The sequence below is a fragment of the Crocuta crocuta genome, unplaced genomic scaffold, assembly GCF_008692635.1.
Source record: "Crocuta crocuta isolate KB4526 unplaced genomic scaffold, BGI_CrCroc_1.0 scaffold170, whole genome shotgun sequence".
NCBI lineage: Eukaryota > Metazoa > Chordata > Mammalia > Carnivora > Hyaenidae > Crocuta > Crocuta crocuta.
In genome coordinates, this window is record NW_027527853.1 from 3751507 (window position 1) to 3771590 (window position 20084).

The following is a 20084-nucleotide window of genomic DNA, read 5'->3' on the forward strand; positions in this document are numbered from 1 at the left end:
AGAAGCCGAATCTTTCTGTTTCCAAAAAATACAATATTTAGAGGTGACCTTTTTTAAAGGTATATAGGACTTTCAGTGTGTTTTCCTCCCCGAGATCATTATTTTTCCTTAGAAAGAGTTTTTCACCTCCAGGATCCGGGGTGGAAAAGATGTACAACTCTCATTCCAGCCTCTAGGGTTTCCCCGCTGTCGAGGAAGGGCCCAGTCCCGTGGGCTGCGACGCCGGCATCACACTCCGAGCCACCTCTTTCCACTGACCTTCTACTGTCACCTAGCGGAGAGAAGGGGCAAGGGCTCCTCCGAGAGTTTGGCGGTTACCAAGCGACGGAGGCGGTGCGCTGCCAGGCCTAAGGAGGAGGACGCCCACTAAAAGATGTTGAAAAGAGCTGTAACAACGCCGCTTTCTATTGGCTGAAGAGCTCTCGGCCACAGCCTTGAGCCAATGAGCAGGTACATGAGGATGACGTCAGACGCGACGAGACTCCTCCCACCACCTTCTAGCGGCTCGTCTCCCGACCGCTGAAACCTACTGTAAACTCGCGGGGGTCTTGACTTCCCCATGTGCACCTCGCAGCTAGTGATACTGCAGGTGTTCTTCCTGATGGTTCCCGAGAGCGTCTGGCTTCAGCCTTCCTCCCCGGCAGGGGCTACGCCCACCCCTTCGGACGTGGGGCCAGGGTCGCCTGGAGGGACCCTTCAGTCCTCCTCGGAGGGGTCTGAAACTCCCTGGCCTGTGCCTGGGATCTCTACGGTGGGTCCTGCGGTCGTGACCCCCTCTGCACCTGAGAATGGGACCGTAGACCTCTTCCCAGGTGAGGAGAGGAGATGTGGGGATGGAAAACCACTGACTTAGATCTAAACTTCTGTGAAAAAAGTGTATTGCCACTAAGTGAAGAGTGGGGCTGTGGAAGATGGGCATTCGCGCTTAAAAGTTTGGGACTCCTCATCCCATTCCCTCTGCTTTACCTTCATAGTCTTACCGGTCTGTGTCTGTGACTTGACTCCTGGCACCTGTGACATAAATTGCTGCTGCGACAGGGACTGCTATCTTCTCCATCCGAGGACAGTTTTCTCCTTCTGCCTTCCGGGCAGCGTGAGGTGAGCTGCCGTGTGCCGTTTGAATCCTAAAGGAGATTGAGACCCTGTAGGGTCTTACTGTAATGTCATATTTGGAAGTAGGAGGAGTTATTCTTCCTGCTTTCCATCCCCACATCCACTTCTATACGTGGAATTACTTTGGTTTTTCCCAGGAGTGAAGTTCCTCCTCGGACTGTCTAGAGCAGGGCTGTCCGATAGAATAGGATCTTTGGGTTGTCCCATGGATGCCCAAGAAGGCCTCTCTTAGGCATTGACATGGGGCACGTTCTTTGCACCAAACCCTCCGCTTCTAAATGTATCTTTTCTTCATCCTATTTCCTCTCAGGTCTTCGAGTTGGATGTGTGTGGACAACTCTCTTATCTTCAGGAGTAATTCCCCATATCCTTCAAGAGTTTTCACGGATGCAGGTGGCGTAAGACAGTTTTGTGTCCATGTGAACAACTGTGAGTAGATGTGTTGGCCATTCTTGTTGCCTAACATTTGTTGAAAGTTGCCTTTGTGTCTGGAATTTTTTTTTTAACTTTTTTTTTCTGTTGAATTTCCATCATCTGCCCTCTTCTACCTCTCTGCCTGCTCCCTCTCTTTCTCTTATTAGTGAACGTTTGCAATTTCTTATGCCCTATTGGCTGCGGATCAGAAAACGCAAAATACAAAGCTTTAATTTCAGTCATCCCTATTAGACATAAGGAGCTGGCTACAGGAACTTGGATAGATTTACATATTGCTTTAATATAAGTTAGAGAATCGTTACAGAATAGACCACTTTGGAGTGTCTGAAATTTTAAATGTAGAAATTATGAAGTGGAAGGAAGGAAACATAAATCCATATGCCTGAGAGATGGAAACATTATTAGGATTGGTCAGTTGAAGTTTAGAAGAAACAGAAAGGACAAACGGAATGTTGTCTCCAGCTTTGCCATGTTCTGACAGAAACAGTACCATTTTGCTGTGCTAGAAACTCCGCTGGTATGGGGCAAATGTGAACATTATTGAGCCTCCTGTTTTCATTGCCATCTGCTAATCACTCACATTCCTGACGTTAAGGACATGGAACTGACTGGCATTCATTGGCCATATTCTTACCTTAGATGTTAAAAGTAAAACAATAATTGCATTAACAGATTATACATAAAATAGAAGGCGGTAAAAATCAGAATTGTTGTCTTTGAAAGTGGAGTGTTTTTGATTGGGAGCCTTCTGGGAAAATGTTCTAGAACTTAATCTGAGTAGTAGAAATAAAAGTATATAAATATGTAAAAAATCTTTTGAGTTTTTACACTTAAGGTGAGTGCATTTGCATACTTTACTGTGTATATATTATGCCCCAATAAGAATATGTTTTAAAGTAGTTACCTGGCATGCCATATATTTTAAAATAAACGTTTTTCTTTTATCTAAACCCGTTTTCCTTTAAAAAAAATTCTAGCAAAATTAAACTATTTCCAGAAGCTCCAAAAGGTCAATGCAACCAACTTCCAGGCCTTGGCTACAGAGTTTGAAGGCGAATCATTCACTTCAACATTCCAAACCCAGTCGCCACCACCTTTTTACAGGGTGAGCCTGGGGATAGGGATGGGACTGCTTGGTATGGTTTTCCGTCATAGCTGACAGTTGACCGGGTATCTTTGAGGTACCCTGCTGCAACTAGGTAAACCACTGTCAACTCTTTTAGAAGGTAGTATTGTCCATATTAACAAGCCATTGAGTTAATTTTTGTTTCTACTTTTTCTTTTCTGGTGGAGTTCAGTCCAATCTCACTGTGGATAAATTTATACTGTACTTTATTCAGGCTGGAGACCCCATTTTGACGTATTTCCCCGAGTGGTCTATAATCAGCTTGCTAAGGCAGCCTGCCGGAGTTGGTGCTGGGGGGCTCTGTGCCGAGAGCAATCCTGCAGGTGAGTTCAAAACAAAAGTGCCAACCTTTTGTTCAATTTAAAATAGGCCTTTCTTAGGGGCACCTGGGTGGCTCAGTCAGTTGGTTAAGCATCCAGCTTCGGCTCAGGTCATGATCTCATGGTTCATGGGTTCAGGCCCTGTGTCAGGCTTTGTGCTGACAGATCAGAGCCTGGAGCCTGCTTCAGACTCTGCCTCCCTCTCTCTCTGCCCCTATCCCACTTATGCTCTGTTTCTCTCTCTCAGAAATAAACATTAAAAAATTTTTTTTAATAAAATAAAATAGGATTTCTTAGAAATTGGTTTTAAAAAGTTCAAAAAAGTTGTTTTAAATAAAGATAAAATTGGCTTTCTCTTTTATCACTCCCTTAATTCTTTGTGTTCTTAGGTTTCCTAGAGAGTAAAAGTACAACCTGTGCTCGTTTCTTCAAGAACCTGACAAATAGCTGCACCTTGGACCCAACCCTCAATGCTGCCTCTTACTATAACTTCACAGTCTTAAAGGTGATGTCCCTTCCCTCCAAGTCAACATGCTTCCCACTATTGGGCTGTGGAAGAGGCACTGAACTGAAAGTCAGAATGCCGGAGAGCTACAAAAAAGGCAGAGGGCCCAGAAACCCTATCGTCTTAAGAAAGATGGAAGAATTGAGGAGGTACACCCAAGATAAGAGATTCTACCCTCCTGGCTAATAGAATTGGCTTGGGAGGGGGAAGGGATGACCTTGCACTATTTCACCAAAACCTCTTGCTTTTGCTGTTCGGTAGAGCTCTGCTCAGAGCAGGTGTGTCACAGTCCAACCTCCTCTCAGCTTTACTCATAGCATTTTAGTATAAAGAAGAGTCAGGTGGAAGAGAAGGATCATTCTAATATATTCATTTTTCCTTCCCACATGTGAAACCATAAGCTACTGGAGATTTTCTCTGAGGTCTATGCACACTCAGGTTCTTGCTGTTCTCTTATTCTAGGTTCCAAGAGGTATGACTGATCTGCAGAATATGAAGGTATGACATTGTTTATCATGGAAAAAGAAGAACACTATTTGGTCCATTTGTATCTGAGGAGATTTCAGTCTAGATTGTAATTGTGAAAGCAAATCTATATGTCATATATCAAACTGTTAGGTGTGAACCTAAAACATTTTCCCATGTATGTCATTTATTATTAATCATCACATGAAATAAAAATTCGTAAGGTGTTAGATAAGCTTGGGAAACATTGGGTTAAGTAAAGTTAAACATTGTATTTAGAGTGATCTTCTTGGAGTCTTTAATGTGCTAAAGGGCCCTGGTACTCTTTAAGAGGAGAGTATTGGATATAGTATTTCTAAAATTTATTTGACCATGGGACCTTTATTTTATATCTAGTAAAATTAATGACCTAAGAAATATGTTTTGAGAAATGAGGCTGAGTTAAAATTATTTTTTATCTTAAGTTGTAGGCTGGCAATGGGAAAGAGAGAGGATGATGGTAATCAAAAATGAAAAAATATTCATTTCAGGGTAATGTGTAGCTAGAAGAGAAAATACTGCTTTCATTTTCAGTTGATTTACTTCTTTCCTTTGCTAGTTCCAGGTTCCCGTAACCCTTGTCTCACAGGCTGGTTCTCCTCTCTTGTCTGGAAACACTTGTCAGAATGTGGTTTCCCAGGTAAGGACTCTGATCTCAGATTCTAGACTGTTCCTTGGTCATTGATCAACATTACCAGAGGTGCCTCATCTTCCATTAAGTACTAGACCAACCCCACAGAAATTTTTGTGCATAGAACTTAACATGTCAGAAACTGAGCCCATCACCTTCCTCCTACCATGTTTCAGTTTCCATTGCTGCCTTTCTCCCATATTGCACACCCAAAAGACTAAGATTACTTCTGACTTTTCTATCTTTTCCCATTTGCGGTTTATTATATTTTGTACCACATTTTCTTCTCCTGACAAAAACTAGTATCATCTGAAAATCTGAAATAGAGGAGTCAACTTCTTTTCCTCTATTCTCCCTTTTTAATCAAGGTGAAGAAGGAAGAATTATCTTAAGCATCACTTTAAAGCCTGCTCAGAAATCTAAGATTACCTTCAATTGTTTACGACTTCCATATCCAGCTACTATCTTCATTCATCCTCAGACATTGGCAGAGTCAAGTAAACCAGGTGTCCATTCCATGCTCCCCTGTCTACTTATCTTCTCTGCATACAATCAAAACTCCTTTTTCTTCCCTTTCGATCCTTACCATAAACTTACTTCTCTCCTGAACCCTTTCAAAGAACTTTCAAACCCTTTCAAAGATCCAGTATCTTTTTGCATGTGCGGGTATAGGATGATGTCTACTTTATCTTTTCATGGTATTTGTGTTTGGTATTTTTAAGATTACTTGTTTAGTTTCCCTCATTCAGTTATTTCTTTTAGGTACACCAAATGATAATTTCATATATTACATTGTATTGGTTTTAGGTCCACAGCATGATAATTTATATATATATATTTAGATATAAGCATGATAATTTCATACACACACATATGGTGAAATGATTACCACAGTAAGTTTAATGGATATTCATTACCACAGTTAAACATTTTTTTCCTGCAGTGAGAACTTGTAAGATCTACTCTCTTAGCAACATTCAAATATAATAATACACTATTGTTAACTATATTCACTATACTGTACACTCATTCAGTTACAATAAAACTCTTAAAAGATAGAAAATCTTCTGTATAATTGGCCCATTAAATAATTTTTAGGGGTACCTGGGTGGCTCAGTTGGTTAAGCAATCAATTCTTGGCTCAGATCATGATCTCACAGTCATGAGATTGAACCCTGCATCAGGCTCCACGCTAGGTATGGAGCCTGCTTGAGATTTCCTCTCCCTCTGCCCCTCCCCTTCTCACACATGCACTGTCTAAATAGATGACTAAATGAATAAATAGATAAATTTCATTAATTGATTTTATTTTTGAATTTCAGGTCATCTATGAGATAGAGACCAATGGGACTTTTGGAATCCAGAAAGTCTCTGTCACTTTTGGACAAACCAACCTGACTGTGGAGCCAGACACTTCCTTACAGCAGCACTTCGTCATTCACTTCAGGGTTAGCGCCCTTCTTCTAGAGAGGATTGAGAGGGCAAGAAATACTGGGTTAGAAATAGTTCCTGTGCTTCTCTGATGCATGCAAAATAGATTACAAATATGAAGGCCTAGTTCAGTCTGTCAACTGAGGCCTCAACATTTGCTATTCCATAATTTCATTACAAGTGATAGAGATTCGACAACATTTATTCAGTAAATTTTTTCCCATTCTCTATCTGGCCCCCAGTGAAGTAGGACTTTAGTCTCAAATCCAAACTCTTTTTTTAAATCATCACTTTGAATCATAAATTCAGCCAGCCTCCCACAGAAATTCTTTAACTAGCTTTGCTCATATATCTGGGCATTCAGCAAGTTTTTGTTTGTTTTTTACTTTTACTCTTTTATATTTCTGCACTATTTATGTGCTTATAACGATATTTTGCCTGTGTGTATTTATGAACATGTCAAATTATAATCTGATGACATTCACCTTTTATTCATTTCTCATTTAGTCTAATTTTCCAATCTGGATCACCATCTTTTGGCTTTCTTCTACTCTACTTCTTTCTTTTGAACCCAGCGGGGTCTGGTTGCTTGTCATCTCTTCCCTCGTGATCAACCAAGTCTCATGTCTCTCACAGTTTATCTCTGGAACATTGATATTAATTAAAAGATATTTCTAAATTATGTTCAAATTCCTCAATTGATCGTAGTTTTTAAGAAACAGGTTGGTAGATCCTTGGTTGTAATCCTTGGTAGAAGTAGCATCTAGTGAATTTCAATATGCAGATCACTCAGGGTCTATTTTAGTGAATGAAAAGTAAAAGCTGTTGGGAGTACAAATTTCTGCAAAATGCTCCACTGCATAAGGGAGCCAGATTGTTCAGTGCTACTAACTTACTGCATTGCCGTAAAAAAAGGTATGGAGCCACACAGGAAAGCAGGCTTTTCTTCACAAGTGGCTTTTCTTCACTCTTTTTGCAGGCTTTTCAACAGAGCACAGCTGTACCTCTTACTGGTCCTAGAAGTGGGAATCCTGGCTATATTGTTGGGAAGCCACTTTTGGCCCTAACTGGTGATAAAAGTCACCCTGTATCCTTTTTGGAACTTGAGTAGCCTGTTGCAGCCTAATGAGAAAAGCTGCAGCTGTTGATCTTTTGAGTTTTCCAATTCTGAGGTCCCCTGATTTTTTTAGGTATTCAGGACTTCCTTTACCAAACCATTAATCCATTATGTTCTCTAAGTTGTTGCTACCAAAGGCTGAAGGTGTTTGTTTTAATGAAATACTTATATTACTGGTGTGTGGTTAGCCATTTGGAAGAAAACAGTAATTGTTTCTGTGTTTTTTAATTACTAGGAAAGAACAAATTTGTAACTTGAACAGTGTTATGATATTAGTAAAAAATAATAATAAGAGCATAAGTTTTCCAGTCTGCTTTCTTTTCCTTCTGTTATACTCTCCTTGACCATCACTTTCCACCTCAGATGACCCTTCTGCAGAGCCAGGGTGATGGAATTTGCTCTGTTAAGAAACATGAAGTACAATTTGGAGTTAATGCAATATCTGGATGCAGGCTCAGGTAATTCTTTGCTTCCACATCATTTCCCACAATTTTGTCTCTGTCTGTAGGGAATATGTTGATAAAGACAACTTTTATATTTTGAACGACAATGCTAATTAGGAGTAGTTTTATAATCTAAATAATATTAATATTGCTAAGACTTTTCTGACAGTCTCTTATACCTACCAATAAGGATTATTTCCTCCAATTTATTTTATAATATTAAAAAAAATTTTAACATTTATTTATTTTTGAGAGACAGTGCAAGCCGGGGAGGGACAGAGAACGAGGGAGACAGGGAATCCAAAACAGGCTCCAGGCTCTGAGCTGTCAGTACAGAGCCTGATGGAGGGCTTGAACCCATGAACCATGAGATCATGACCTGAGCTGAAGTCAGACACTTAACTGACTGAGCCACCCAGGCGCCCCTATAATATTATTTTTAATGTTTGGATTAATATGTTAGTGTTGAACTCCAGCCTCCATGGTGTTTCATTTCAGGCCGAAAAAAGTGGACTGCAGCCACTTACAGCAGGAAATTTATCAAACTCTTCATGGAAACACTAACCCAGAACGTGTCGCCATCTTTGGTAACGCTGACCCAGCCCAGAAGAGAGAGTGGACGAGGATTCTCAGCAGGAACTGCAGTGTTTCAGTAAGGAGAGAAATATACGTTCTCACAGAAACTCACTTTCCTCTTTTGTTTGTAAATTATGGATATTAAAATTAAAACCAGCCCTGTTTCCATAGATGATGTGATTCTCATAGAAGGAAGATAATGTGGTTGTCATAAAAGGAAGACTACAAGAAATCATGCCCATTTGAAGTTATTATTTCAGGTTAGGTTTTTCCAACTTACTTTCCTCACTTGAAAAAAAATTTGAAGATAGAAAATCTAGAGATTGTTCTATGGTTCAAAATCAACCTTACTTATAGTAAGTGAAAGTATCTTATTTCAAATATTCTCTTATATTCTTGAATGTTTGATCAACACAGATTCTTCAAGGTTGCAATTGTATTTTCTTTCTGTTATAAAAGTTTACATATTTATATTTAATAAAAAATACATTATTAATAGGTTAAAAATTCAAACCATATATATAATGGTATTCAATGAAGAGTGAAAACCCCTACACCGCCTTCCCTAAAAGGAAACTCACTTACCTGTTTCTGTTTTGACTTTTCCTGGTGGCCCACTAGATCAGTGCCAGCAAGTGTGTTTCTGGACTCCAGCTCAGGTGAAATAAGTAAATCTGCTATGATATTCTGTATTCTTCGTCTTTTGCCTAACCCCCTGTCTCCACACTTTAGCCTCAGCTATACCTTTAATTTTCTTTTAAAATTTTAAATTGTTGGGGCCCCTGATGGCTCAGTCAGTAAAGTGTCCGACTTCAGCTCAGGGCATGATCTCACGGTCTGTGAGTTTGAGCCCCACATCAAGCTCTCTGCTGGCAGCTCAGATTCTGGAGCCTGCTTCAGATTTTGTGTCTCTCTGTCTCTGTCTCTGTCTCTCTCTCTCTCCTCCCCAGCCCTTACCCGCTCATGCTGTCTCTCTCTCTCTCTCTAAAAAAAAAAAGAAAAATAATAAATCTCAAAATATATGTATTAAAATTTTATTTTTCTGTATGAGTAATACATCCACTTGGCTCAAAAGCCAAAAGATACAGAATAAAAATCTATGTCGCAAACAGCTCTTCCCTTCCACAGAAGCAACTGAAATTACCTGTTTCTTTCCTTCCACAGATACTGCATGTTCACACAAGTATATACTCTTGTGCTTTTTTTATCCATATGATATAACATCACAGACACTGTTTTACACAGTGTCTATGCTTTTTCACTTGATCTTAGAGTGTGTTCCATATTAGTACATAATGTGCTTCCTCATTCTTCACACATATGACTGCATGATATTGTATTACATGGATGAACCATAATCATCCAGATTTTTTGGTAGACATTCAGGTTGTTTTCAGTCTTTTGCTCTTAGATACAATGCAGCATTTTGTTACCTGCCTCAGGCATCATTTCATACATAAGAGAATAAAGCTATATGTTAACTTCTAGAGTAGAATTGCTAGATCAAAGGTATATGCGTTTACATTTTTAATAAATGTTATCAATTTATTCCCCATACAGGTTGCACGAATTTACAGTCCCATCATTCATCTGTGACACTGCTTTTTTTTCCCAACCCTCTTTAATACTGTGTCATGAAAATTTTTAATCTTTTTTCATCAGAGAAAATTAGTATCTCAGTGTAGTTTTATTTTTCTCTCACTGTAAGTAAGGTTGAGTATTTTGAAATGTGGTTGAACAATTTGTGTTTTATTCACTATATCTATTTATATTGCTTGCCCATTTTTATTGAGCTACTGTGTTATGACTTACAGGAAATCTTTGCAAATTTGAGAAGTGAACTCTTTTGGTATGATTTGCAGATATTTTTTCCCAGTTTGTCATTTTTCTTTTGACTTTGTTTCTGGTATTTTTTTATACTGTGAAAGATACCAATTAATTTTCTTTATGTAACCTTTGAGTTTTGGTTCAGACTTTGAAAGGCCTTTCTCTTTAGAGATTATTTTGAAAGTTCCCTTTTCTCTTCTGCAACACTATTATGACTTTATTCCTTATATACTTCTTTCCTTTTAAGAAAACTTGGGGTGATAAGTAAACATGTGTACTTGATCCAGGCTTTGGGCAACTGAGAAGTCAAATTGAGTTCTCATTAATCTCCCACATAGCCCTACAGAGGAAGTGTGGTTTGGGGTGATTGTGGCTGAGAACAGGAAGAGGATGGTTAGAGACAAGGTTGAGATTATACTGGAACTACTCTTTATTATTTTTATTTCCTAACATTAAAAAAAAGCAGGGGGGTGCGCCTGGGTGGCTCAGCCAGTTAAGCATCCAACTTTGGCTCAAGTCCTGATCTCACGGTTCATGGGTTTGAGCCCCGCATCGGGCTTTGTGCTGACAGCCAGCTCAGAGCCTGGAGCCTGTTTCAGATTCTGCGTTTCTGTCTCTCTCTGACCCTCCCCCGCTCATGCTGTCTCTGTCTCTCAGAAATAAATAAAACATTAAAAAAAATTTTTTAATTAAAAAAAATAAAAATAAATTAAAAAATAAAAACATAAAAATATTGAGACAAACACATGAAAGGCTCAACATTGTTAGTCATTAAGAAAATGCATAATCGGGGCGCCTGGGTGGCTTAGTCGGTTAAGAGTCCAACTTTCGCTCAGGTCATGATCTCGCGGTTCGTGGGTTCGAGCCCCGCGTCGGGCTCTGTGCTGACTGCCAGCTCAGAGCCTGGAGCCGGTTTCAGTCTGTGACTCCCTCTCTCTCTGACCCTCCCCTGCTCACGCTGTCTCTCTCTCTCTCCTAGAAATAAATAAAACATTAAAAAAAAATTTAAAAAAAAAAAGAAAATGCATAATCACAATGAGATACCACTTCACACCCATTAGGATGGCTATTCTTAAAAGACAGACACTAATGAGTGTTGGCAAGGATGTGTAGAAACTGGAACCCTGAGACATCATTGATGGGACTGCAAATGATACAGTCACTTTGGGAAATAGTGCTAATTCCTGAATAAAATAAGCTTAAATATGGTCTGTCTCCCCCCCATTCCTAATTGACATACTATTATTGCCAGTGTCTGAGCCTTACTAGAAAAAAGTATGAAGCTAGGAAAGCACAAGGCATATATGATGATAGTGCCTGGTGTCTGCTAAGTTATAATAACCTGATTGATGTCCTCACTTCCTTCAGTCCTTCTTACCTCTTGGAATTAATCTTCCTGGAGTCAGACTTCTTGGTTGGATTTCATAATCTAAATCTGAAATGTCTTCCTTAACCTTTCATTGCTTCTGTGTACAAATCCTTTGCTTTAGTCAAGTGGTCTGCTCAAGGCCAGTGCCTCCATCATGCCTGGCACAAAGAAGACAACTGTAACTATTATTCAAATTGATCAGTGAATATCCCTCCATGGCATCATGTGCTGTTCTAGTTCCACACACCCTTTTATATGCCATCTCTCTACCTGAATTTTCCTCTCAACACCATTTCTTCCAGTCACACATTACTCATCCCAGTCCTGTAAAGCCATCCTCAACCAGAAATGGCTGTTTCTTCTGGCATTCCACAGCACTGACTATGCACCACTACTGAGCACTTCTTATAATCCTTGTACGTGGGTTCACATTTTATTAATCTCTGTATTAGTCATTTCCATTTTAGAATATTAATTTTTTTAAGATCAAGGACAATAGTATGGTCTATTGTGAACTTTTATGTTCTTTCTCTAAGTCCTATTACCTTCTCTGTTATGTATATTGTTTAAGAAACAATGGCTACATAATGCATGGTAACTGACTATAGGCAACCATCAGCAATTCAAGCAGATGTTTCTTTACCCTTCTACAGGCTATGCATTGTACTCCCTGCTGTGTCATACCAGTTTCCTTGGAGATCCAGGTATTGTGGGCATATATAGGCCTCCAGTCCAACCCACAAGCTCATGTGTCAGGAGCCCGATTCCTATACCAGTGCCAGTCCATAAAGGTAAGTTATGGCTCATAAAGTACTGCTGAGCCTTGAAATGCGTGGATAATCTTACCATCTGTATGAGAAACAGATGACTTTTTAACATTGAGAGCCAGTTTATGCTACCAGCCAGCATTTGGTTAGGGAAATCTGATATAACTTTCAAGTCAATCCTCCCTGCCTGATTATTGAAATTAGCATGTTGTCATGATAAATACAGTCTATATCTTTTTCCCCATTTTCTTTTCTTTTTTAATTTCCTGAACCCAGACTATATTATAGGCTAATTTCTTTTTCATTATCATAACAGTGTGGGGTGTCTGGGTGGCTCATTTGGTTAAGCATCCAGCTCTTGGTTTCAGCTCGGGTCATGATCTCATGGTTTCGTGAGTTCAAGCCCCGTGTTGGGCTCTGTGCTGGCAGTAAGGACCCTGCTTAGGATTCTGTCTCCTCTCTCTTTGACACCGTCCCCCCACTCATGCTGTCTCTGTCTCTCTCAAAGTAAATAAATAAACTTTTTAAAAAGTTATCAAGTTGATTTATTATACCAGTTGATTTAACCACAGAAAACATTTTCCATAAGTCTGCATTCAGTATGACAGTCACACACTTATCAGAGTCTGTAAGCCTATTGATTGGTTAAAGATATTTCTGTGGCTAGTTTGCAGTCATCAATTCTTAGTTGATTGCATTCCATTAAAATAAATAATTTTAGTGTAGTAAACATATACCTATTATTTATGATGTGTGTTAAGACAGCTTTAACATCTGCCTTGGTTTTAGTATGTAATCCTTAGCTTTAGAATTACAAAAACAGAAATGATTAAGTCCTGGTTAACTGATTCACATATAAATTGGCATGCCAGTTTAACTTTTAATGCACTTTAACTTTTAATGAAAATTAAAACTAACTGAAATTATTACCTATATGTCATTGCATTTATATCCCAGAAAAGAAAGAAGCTGGAGACTGCATGTCGGTCAGAAGTAAAATATCTTTAGCTCCTTCTTACAACAGGGTTGAGTATCTTAGCTCCCTATGCCTATAAATGGGGTTAAAACTCAAGTTACCAGAAACTGTAGTGAAAGTACTCCATTTTTTCTCTGTATTACTGAATAGCATAACACTATTTCTGTAAGCTTCATTTAATCTGTTACAGATCCTGCACTGAATATATTGTTTTGTTTTTCTAAACTGTCTTTATATGCAAGTTGGGGAAGATAACCATAAGACTATTCCTTTGTCTCTGAATCTCTGGTTTTCTTAGGCCTGGAAGCCACCCAGGGCCTCTCACTTATGTAGATGTTTTAATCATTATCGTTTTTCTAGTATTAAGTAGAAGTTGGCTTTTTGGATTAGTTTGCCCCCTCTACAAAATCACACTTTGCAGTCAGTCACATCTAACTGGCCTAATTGGTTGACAATTGAAAATTTCAGCTGTGCTTCATTCATGTATAACTGAAGACAGTATCTATTCTAATCATGGAACAAAAATTAACTCTGCTGAACTTACTGAGAGGTGGTACAGGATATACCATATCATATGCATTTACTTAGGAGGATTTAAAGGATTTACAAAGGTAATTGTGACTATATAAAAATTTTCACCTTTAGGGCTGACTTGAGAAACTTGCTCCCTTCCACAGAAGCAACTGAAATTACTAGTTTCTATATATTTTACAATACAACCTGCCTTATGGCACACACATACATAAAAGTGAAATGAAAGTTTTATAAAACATTTTTATGCAACACACAATGTGATATTGTCTATTCTATTGTAGTTTATTCTGTTTTTTTTTTTTAATGCTGGACACTAATGAGTCACAGTTTGCAATTTGAAAATCACTTCTAGAAAATACATCTCTGACTACATTTTAAAGCTAATTATGTTGTTTTATTTACTAATTCCTTTTATTCATTATAACTGAAAGTTGGCAGTGTTTTGTATCTCAAATAGCATATGCTAGAATAACTGCCAATCTAGGTCCCAATCTGTTGTAGTGGGTTTTAATCTTAGGGACCCACACTAAGAATCTGTTGAAAGCTATTCACTTACTAGAAAAGTGCATAGACATGCAATATTTTTTATATAGTTTTAAAGGGTTTATTGATTTCTTGAAGCCAAGCTAAGACCTAGACTAGGAAAGATAAAGAACACTAAACAAAATGAAATCTACTTGATTTTAGAAACAATTGCTATAAAGGAAAGGGCTAGGAAGTGGCTGGATTGGTATTCCTCTTACCTATTGAGAAAATATCACCACCTTTGGATCACTGTTACAGTCTGTAAAGTTTCTGTCACCAAAGTCTTTATTTTTCAAGGATCAGTCAACCACCATTTTCCTCTATCTCTTAATGAATGATAAGACTATAAAAGTACTTGACCTCCTAGTATAGTTCTTAACAGTCTTTATAGACAAACCTTACTTCATTGACAGGGCTGTTTTCTTTCTACCTTTTTTTTTTTTTTAAAGAACTTTTGAAAGTTATGCTTATTTTTCCATATGTTTAAATGTATAACCACTTGAGATGTCTCCCTGATTCATAATGTTGAACCACATTTATTCTCTAACATATTCATTCTCCTTGACTCATTTGAAAATCTTGATAATTTCATTGCCATCTTTAAAATACTGAGGGAGTTTAAAATTTTTCATTGGCTTCTCCCTCAAATATATGTTTGGCCCTTAAAAATATGGAGAACTAATGTGTACATTATCTAGCATAATATTGTACACAATTATTTTTTAGAAATTATTATTCTCCTTAATTTCACTTTATTTAAATAATTAGTTCTCCTAAAGTCATAGTGTTAATATCAGATACCAGCTAACTTATTAAAGATCATGTACTTATATGAGGAAAAATTACCTTTACATGGGCCTTTATAATATGCTTTGTAGTTAAATAAGTTCTAATCATCATAATAGAAATCACCATATCTTATTGTGTTAGATTAAAAGAGACTCATGAATAAAATAATCACATACAACTTATTTTTTTGCATTGGATTCTGATTTGGACAAACAACTGTAAATCTAATTTTGGAATAGTTGGGAAACTTGAGTATAGACTACATTTTAGAAAGAAATATTAACAGGAAAAGATAGAGGTTCTTTTTTTTTTTTAAGTAGATTTCTAAGCAGCCTGAACAATATGATTTCACATGGTTAAAAACATATATATGGATGTCTGTATGTATAGGACTGATATTCTTCAAAATGGAAATAGAGTATTTTTGTTTCTCCTTTTTACTAACTAATAGTCTTAACCTTTTATAATATAATTTACTGCTTTTGTAGTAATTAAACTTTCTTAAAGTCACTAGGAAAACACCTAGAAATAACTAGATGTTATTTTAAAGATGAATTTATTCAGTTTCATTTACAGTAACATGAAAAATATAAAATACTTATGAACCAATTTAGCAAAAGAGCAAAAGACCTATTCACTGTAAAACATTATAGGGAGAAATTTCAGGAGACCTAATAAATGAAGCCATATACCATGTGCATGGAGAAGATGACTCAACATTAAGATATCTGTTCCCAAATAGATCTAACAGAATGAATGGAAATCCCAAAAAATCCTGGCAGGCATTTTTGTGGAAATGGACAACTTCATTTTAAAATTTATATTAAAATGCAAAGGACTTAGAATAACCAAAACAATTTTGAAAAAGAAGAACAAAGTTGGAGGACTTAACTCTTGATTTCAGGATATACTCTAAATCTCAGTAGTATGGTACCGACAAACAGAGGCTCCTGGGTGGCTCAGTTAGTTGAATGTCCAACTTGGGCTCAGGTCATGATCTCGCAGTTGGTGAGTTTGAGCCCCATATCTGAGCTGACAGCTCAGAGCCTGTAGCCTACTAAGGATTCTGTGTCTCCCCCTCTCTCTGCCGCTCCCCTGCTTATACTCTGTCTCTCTCTATGTCTCTCTCTCCTTCAAAAATAAATAAACATTAAAAAAAAAATTTATAGACGAATAGACCAGTTAGACAAAATAGAGTCCAGAAATAGATCCACAAATCAGATCAATTCAGTGAGAAAAGGACTTGTTAAAAAATAGTTGGTACTGCAACAACTGGATAAAACTGGAACTACTGAATAAACATAGGGGAAAAAATGAATTGACTCCATATACAAAAAGTACTTATGCTAGCATCACAAACCTATATATGAAACCCAGAGTCATAAAACTTTTAAAGGAAACGTAGGAGGATATTTTTGCAAATTTAAAGTAGGCAAGTATTTCTTCTTGAATAAGAAACAAAAATCAAACCATAAAACTAAAAATTTGATAAATAAGTCTTTTTCAAACTTTAAAATAACTGCTAATCAAAAGACACCTCTATGAAAATGAAAATGCACGCTATAGTTTGGTAGAAAATACTTTTCAATGCATTATCTGACAAAAGATTAATACCCAAAAGATAAAAAGAATGCCTACAAATAAATAATGCAAGGACTAAAATAAATTAAATTAACTAAAAATGGAAAGATTAAACAGATACTACACAAAAGGAAATAAACAAATGGCCAATAAACTTGGAAAGGTGCTCAAAGTCATTAGGGATATACAAATTATAACCATGAAATACCACTCACAAGGAAATTAAAAATATTTACTAAAATAACTAAAATCAAAAAGACTGATAACATGAAATCTCAGTTTTCATACGTTGCTAATGGGGATGAAAATGGTACAACCATTTAGTCTTTTATATATTCATCTTCCCTGTGACCCAGCAATTTTACTCCTTGGTATTTACCCAAGGAAATTGAAACATATGTCCAAAACAAGACCTATAAAGATTGTTCATAGCAGCCTTCATAATAGCATAAAACTGTAAACAATCCAAATATCCATCATCAGGAGAATGGGCAAATTGTGGTATATTCACACAATGGAATTCCTACAATAAAACAATGAATTACCTGTATACAAAACAGTATACAGATGTATCTCAAAAACACTTGTCTTGAATGAAAGTATCTAAACACACACAAAAATAATATTTTAAGATTTCATTTGTACAAAGTATAAGAACAGGCAAAAATAATCTTTAGTGATAAAAGTCAGAAAGTGGTTGCTTCTGGGAGACAGACTGGAAAGAGGCACAAGGGACCCCTCTGTAATGATGGATATATTGCAGATCTTGTTTTGGATGTGGGCTATATAGCATATGCAGTTGTGAAAACTCATTGAACTGAAGACAAGATGTGTACATTTTATTGTATACAAATTATACCACAAAACATTAAAAAGATGCAGGAAAAATGAAAATAAAAACCACTGATTAAGGGGAAGTATTTGCAATACATGTTTCTGACAAGGTTCTTGTATGTAGAATAAAGAGTTCTCAGAGCTCAGATATAAGTTGCACACTTGAGCAAAGATGAATTTGTTCTAGTTCATAGTTCTAGTTGATGAAACGTGTAGCTACAAAAACGTAAATCTAAGCAATGGTATCCTTAGCTCTTCTTCTAATGATAGTTTCTTTCCATTTGTAATAATTTGACATAGGGAATTAACATAATGATTTAAAATTTGTGATTATAAAGATATAATAATGTATCAATATATCAGGTGTACTTCTTATTACCAAAGCCAAACAAAACATAATCCAAACTTTTTCATGTTGTTACAAAATAAATCTTATTTGGGGACAAAGGATTTTGTTCACTGTAAGCTGGAATGAAACAAATAAAGCCCCTAAACCTTAAAGTGTTAAAACAGAATATTTGATGGTAATTTCTGAAATAAACATTATAAAATGTGATAGTTTAAGGCAGAAATAAATCAACCATACCTAACAGAACTGGATCCACAGTAAAAGAAATGTGCTGACTTGGCTCTGTGTGTTTTGTTTGTTTTGATAAGAGAAATGAGGTGACTAGACTTTGAGGATTGTTTTTTCCCCAGTGTTCTTGCTACACATTTAATAAACAGTGAATTCTCTAATTTTGCTTGTACATAACTTTTAATATGCAAATAGAGGGCACCTGGGTGGCTCAGTCAGTTAAGCAACTAACTTTGGCTCAGGTCATGATACCATGGCTCATGAGTTTGAGCTCCACATCAGGCTCTCTACTACTGTCAGCACAGAGCCTGCTCTGGATCCTTGCTCTCCCTCTGTCTCTCTGCTCATCCCCCATGTGTTCTCTCCCCCTCAAAAATAAACATTAAAAAACATTTAAAAAGACTATATTTCTCTAAAAATAAAATACTTTATTAAATCAGTACTCAGTGTCTCATTATTATGATTATATATTCTGAGCCAGCTCATTAAATTTTTGTAAAATTTTTTATTCATTCTGAAATTAATTATTACCTCATATTTCATTGCCTTAGTTTTCTTTGAGCTAAAGGCTAAAACGTCTCACGCTCTCCAACATCTCTGTAAAATTTCTCTCAATGCCGTTTTCTAAACAGTTGAACTTGTCATGTGATGTTATCAGTTCTATTTTTTCCTATGTATTTTCCTCATGGCCACCTCTATTGCCTGAAGTAGTGTGAACTAGTTACTGCCCAGCAGTTCTGGAATTTTCCTTTCCTGTCATCCTAGAATTCCTCTTGCTTCTCATGCTAAGATTCACTGTTTACTAGACACTACTTTTTCCTTCTTGGTTTACTCACAATTTGTGGAGCTCAAAATCTCATAACCTCTTTGAAAAAAAAACACACATGTACAGTTTTCCTTTAGTTCACATGTCTAAGGATAGCTTTATTCAACCATCATCATCATTATCATATCAATTATGATTGGTCATCTGTCTGACCAGGCATTGTAGATTTTCACTCACAATTTGATGACCTTCTTCCGTTGTCTTCTAGTTTCCAGTACTGTTAAGAAGCCATTTTAAGATCTTTTTGCTCCTAGTAGTCTGAAGCTTCTATATTATGCTTTGGATAGGTTTTTTTTTCTTCATTGATTTTTCATTATACCAAACGATTTTGGGGGTTTTTTTTCTTTACTCTGAAAAGTCTAAAAATTTTCAATTATTACTATTTTTTAAATAATCACACCCCAACTATTTTCTCTACTCTCTCTTTTTATAACTCCTGTTAATCTGTTACAGGGTCACTAGATTGGTTCTCTAATTTTTTTCTTTCATATTATCTGTCTCTTTACTTTTTTATTCTTTCTAGAAGAGTTCCTCAATAACCTTTTTACTGATTTTTTTGGCTCTCACATTTTTAATGTCTAGGAGCTCTTATTTTCTGTTTCATAATATCCTTTTCTTACATACATTTAAAAATCTGGGGCACCTGGCTGTCTTAGTCGGAAGAGCTTGTGACTCTTGATCCTCAGGATCATGAATTCAAGCCCCACGTTGGGCTATAGACACTACTTACATAAAACTTTTTAAAAAATAAAATTAAAAATAAAGATCATAACAAGTTTTCATCTTCATCTTGTCTGTTTCTGCTGAGTTTGTTTATTCTACTCATTTGGTACAATTTTTCTCTTTAATGTTTGTTTATTTTGAGAGAGAGAAAACGTGCGAGCAGGGGAGGGATAGAGAGAGAGGAGGACACAAAATCTGAACCAGGCACCAGGCTCTGAGCCATCAGCACAGACCCTGACACAGGGCTTGAACTCAGGAACCACGAGATCATGACCAGAGCCAAAGTCGGACACTCAACCAGCTGAACCACCCAGGTGCCCCACGTACAGTTTTTCTCTTTAATGTGAGAAGCTTCCCCCGCACATCTGGCAATCTCTAGCTGTCTGTCCAACATAAGACTAAGCTGTTAAGCTCATTGAAAGCTCTGTGGTCATCATGAGTGAGATTTGCTGACTGGTGGCCTTCATGGTAGAGGGGTTAGGTGCAGTTGATTTTGGGGTTATGGAACTGCCAAATGCTGTTATCGTTTTGTCTTGTTGCTAGAATGGTCCTTTT

General features: G+C 37.1%; 1 protein-coding gene across 1 annotated transcript in view; it reads left to right on the forward strand.

Moving 5' to 3' along the window:
• The first annotated feature begins 499 nt into the window (after positions 1–499).
• TCTN3 (tectonic family member 3) overlaps positions 500–20084 on the forward strand; it is a 22416-nt gene continuing 2831 nt past the window's right edge. The window contains exons 1-13 of the mRNA XM_077779482.1: positions 500–812; positions 975–1098; positions 1424–1542; positions 2526–2653; positions 2889–2997; positions 3384–3499; positions 3962–3997; positions 4563–4643; positions 5957–6082; positions 7045–7152; positions 7546–7640; positions 8124–8277; positions 12051–12188. Coding sequence (XP_077635608.1) covers positions 560–812; positions 975–1098; positions 1424–1542; positions 2526–2653; positions 2889–2997; positions 3384–3499; positions 3962–3997; positions 4563–4643; positions 5957–6082; positions 7045–7152; positions 7546–7640; positions 8124–8277; positions 12051–12188 — 1587 coding nt within the window. The 5' untranslated portion in view covers positions 500–559. The remainder of the gene's footprint in view (positions 813–974; positions 1099–1423; positions 1543–2525; positions 2654–2888; positions 2998–3383; positions 3500–3961; positions 3998–4562; positions 4644–5956; positions 6083–7044; positions 7153–7545; positions 7641–8123; positions 8278–12050; positions 12189–20084) is intronic.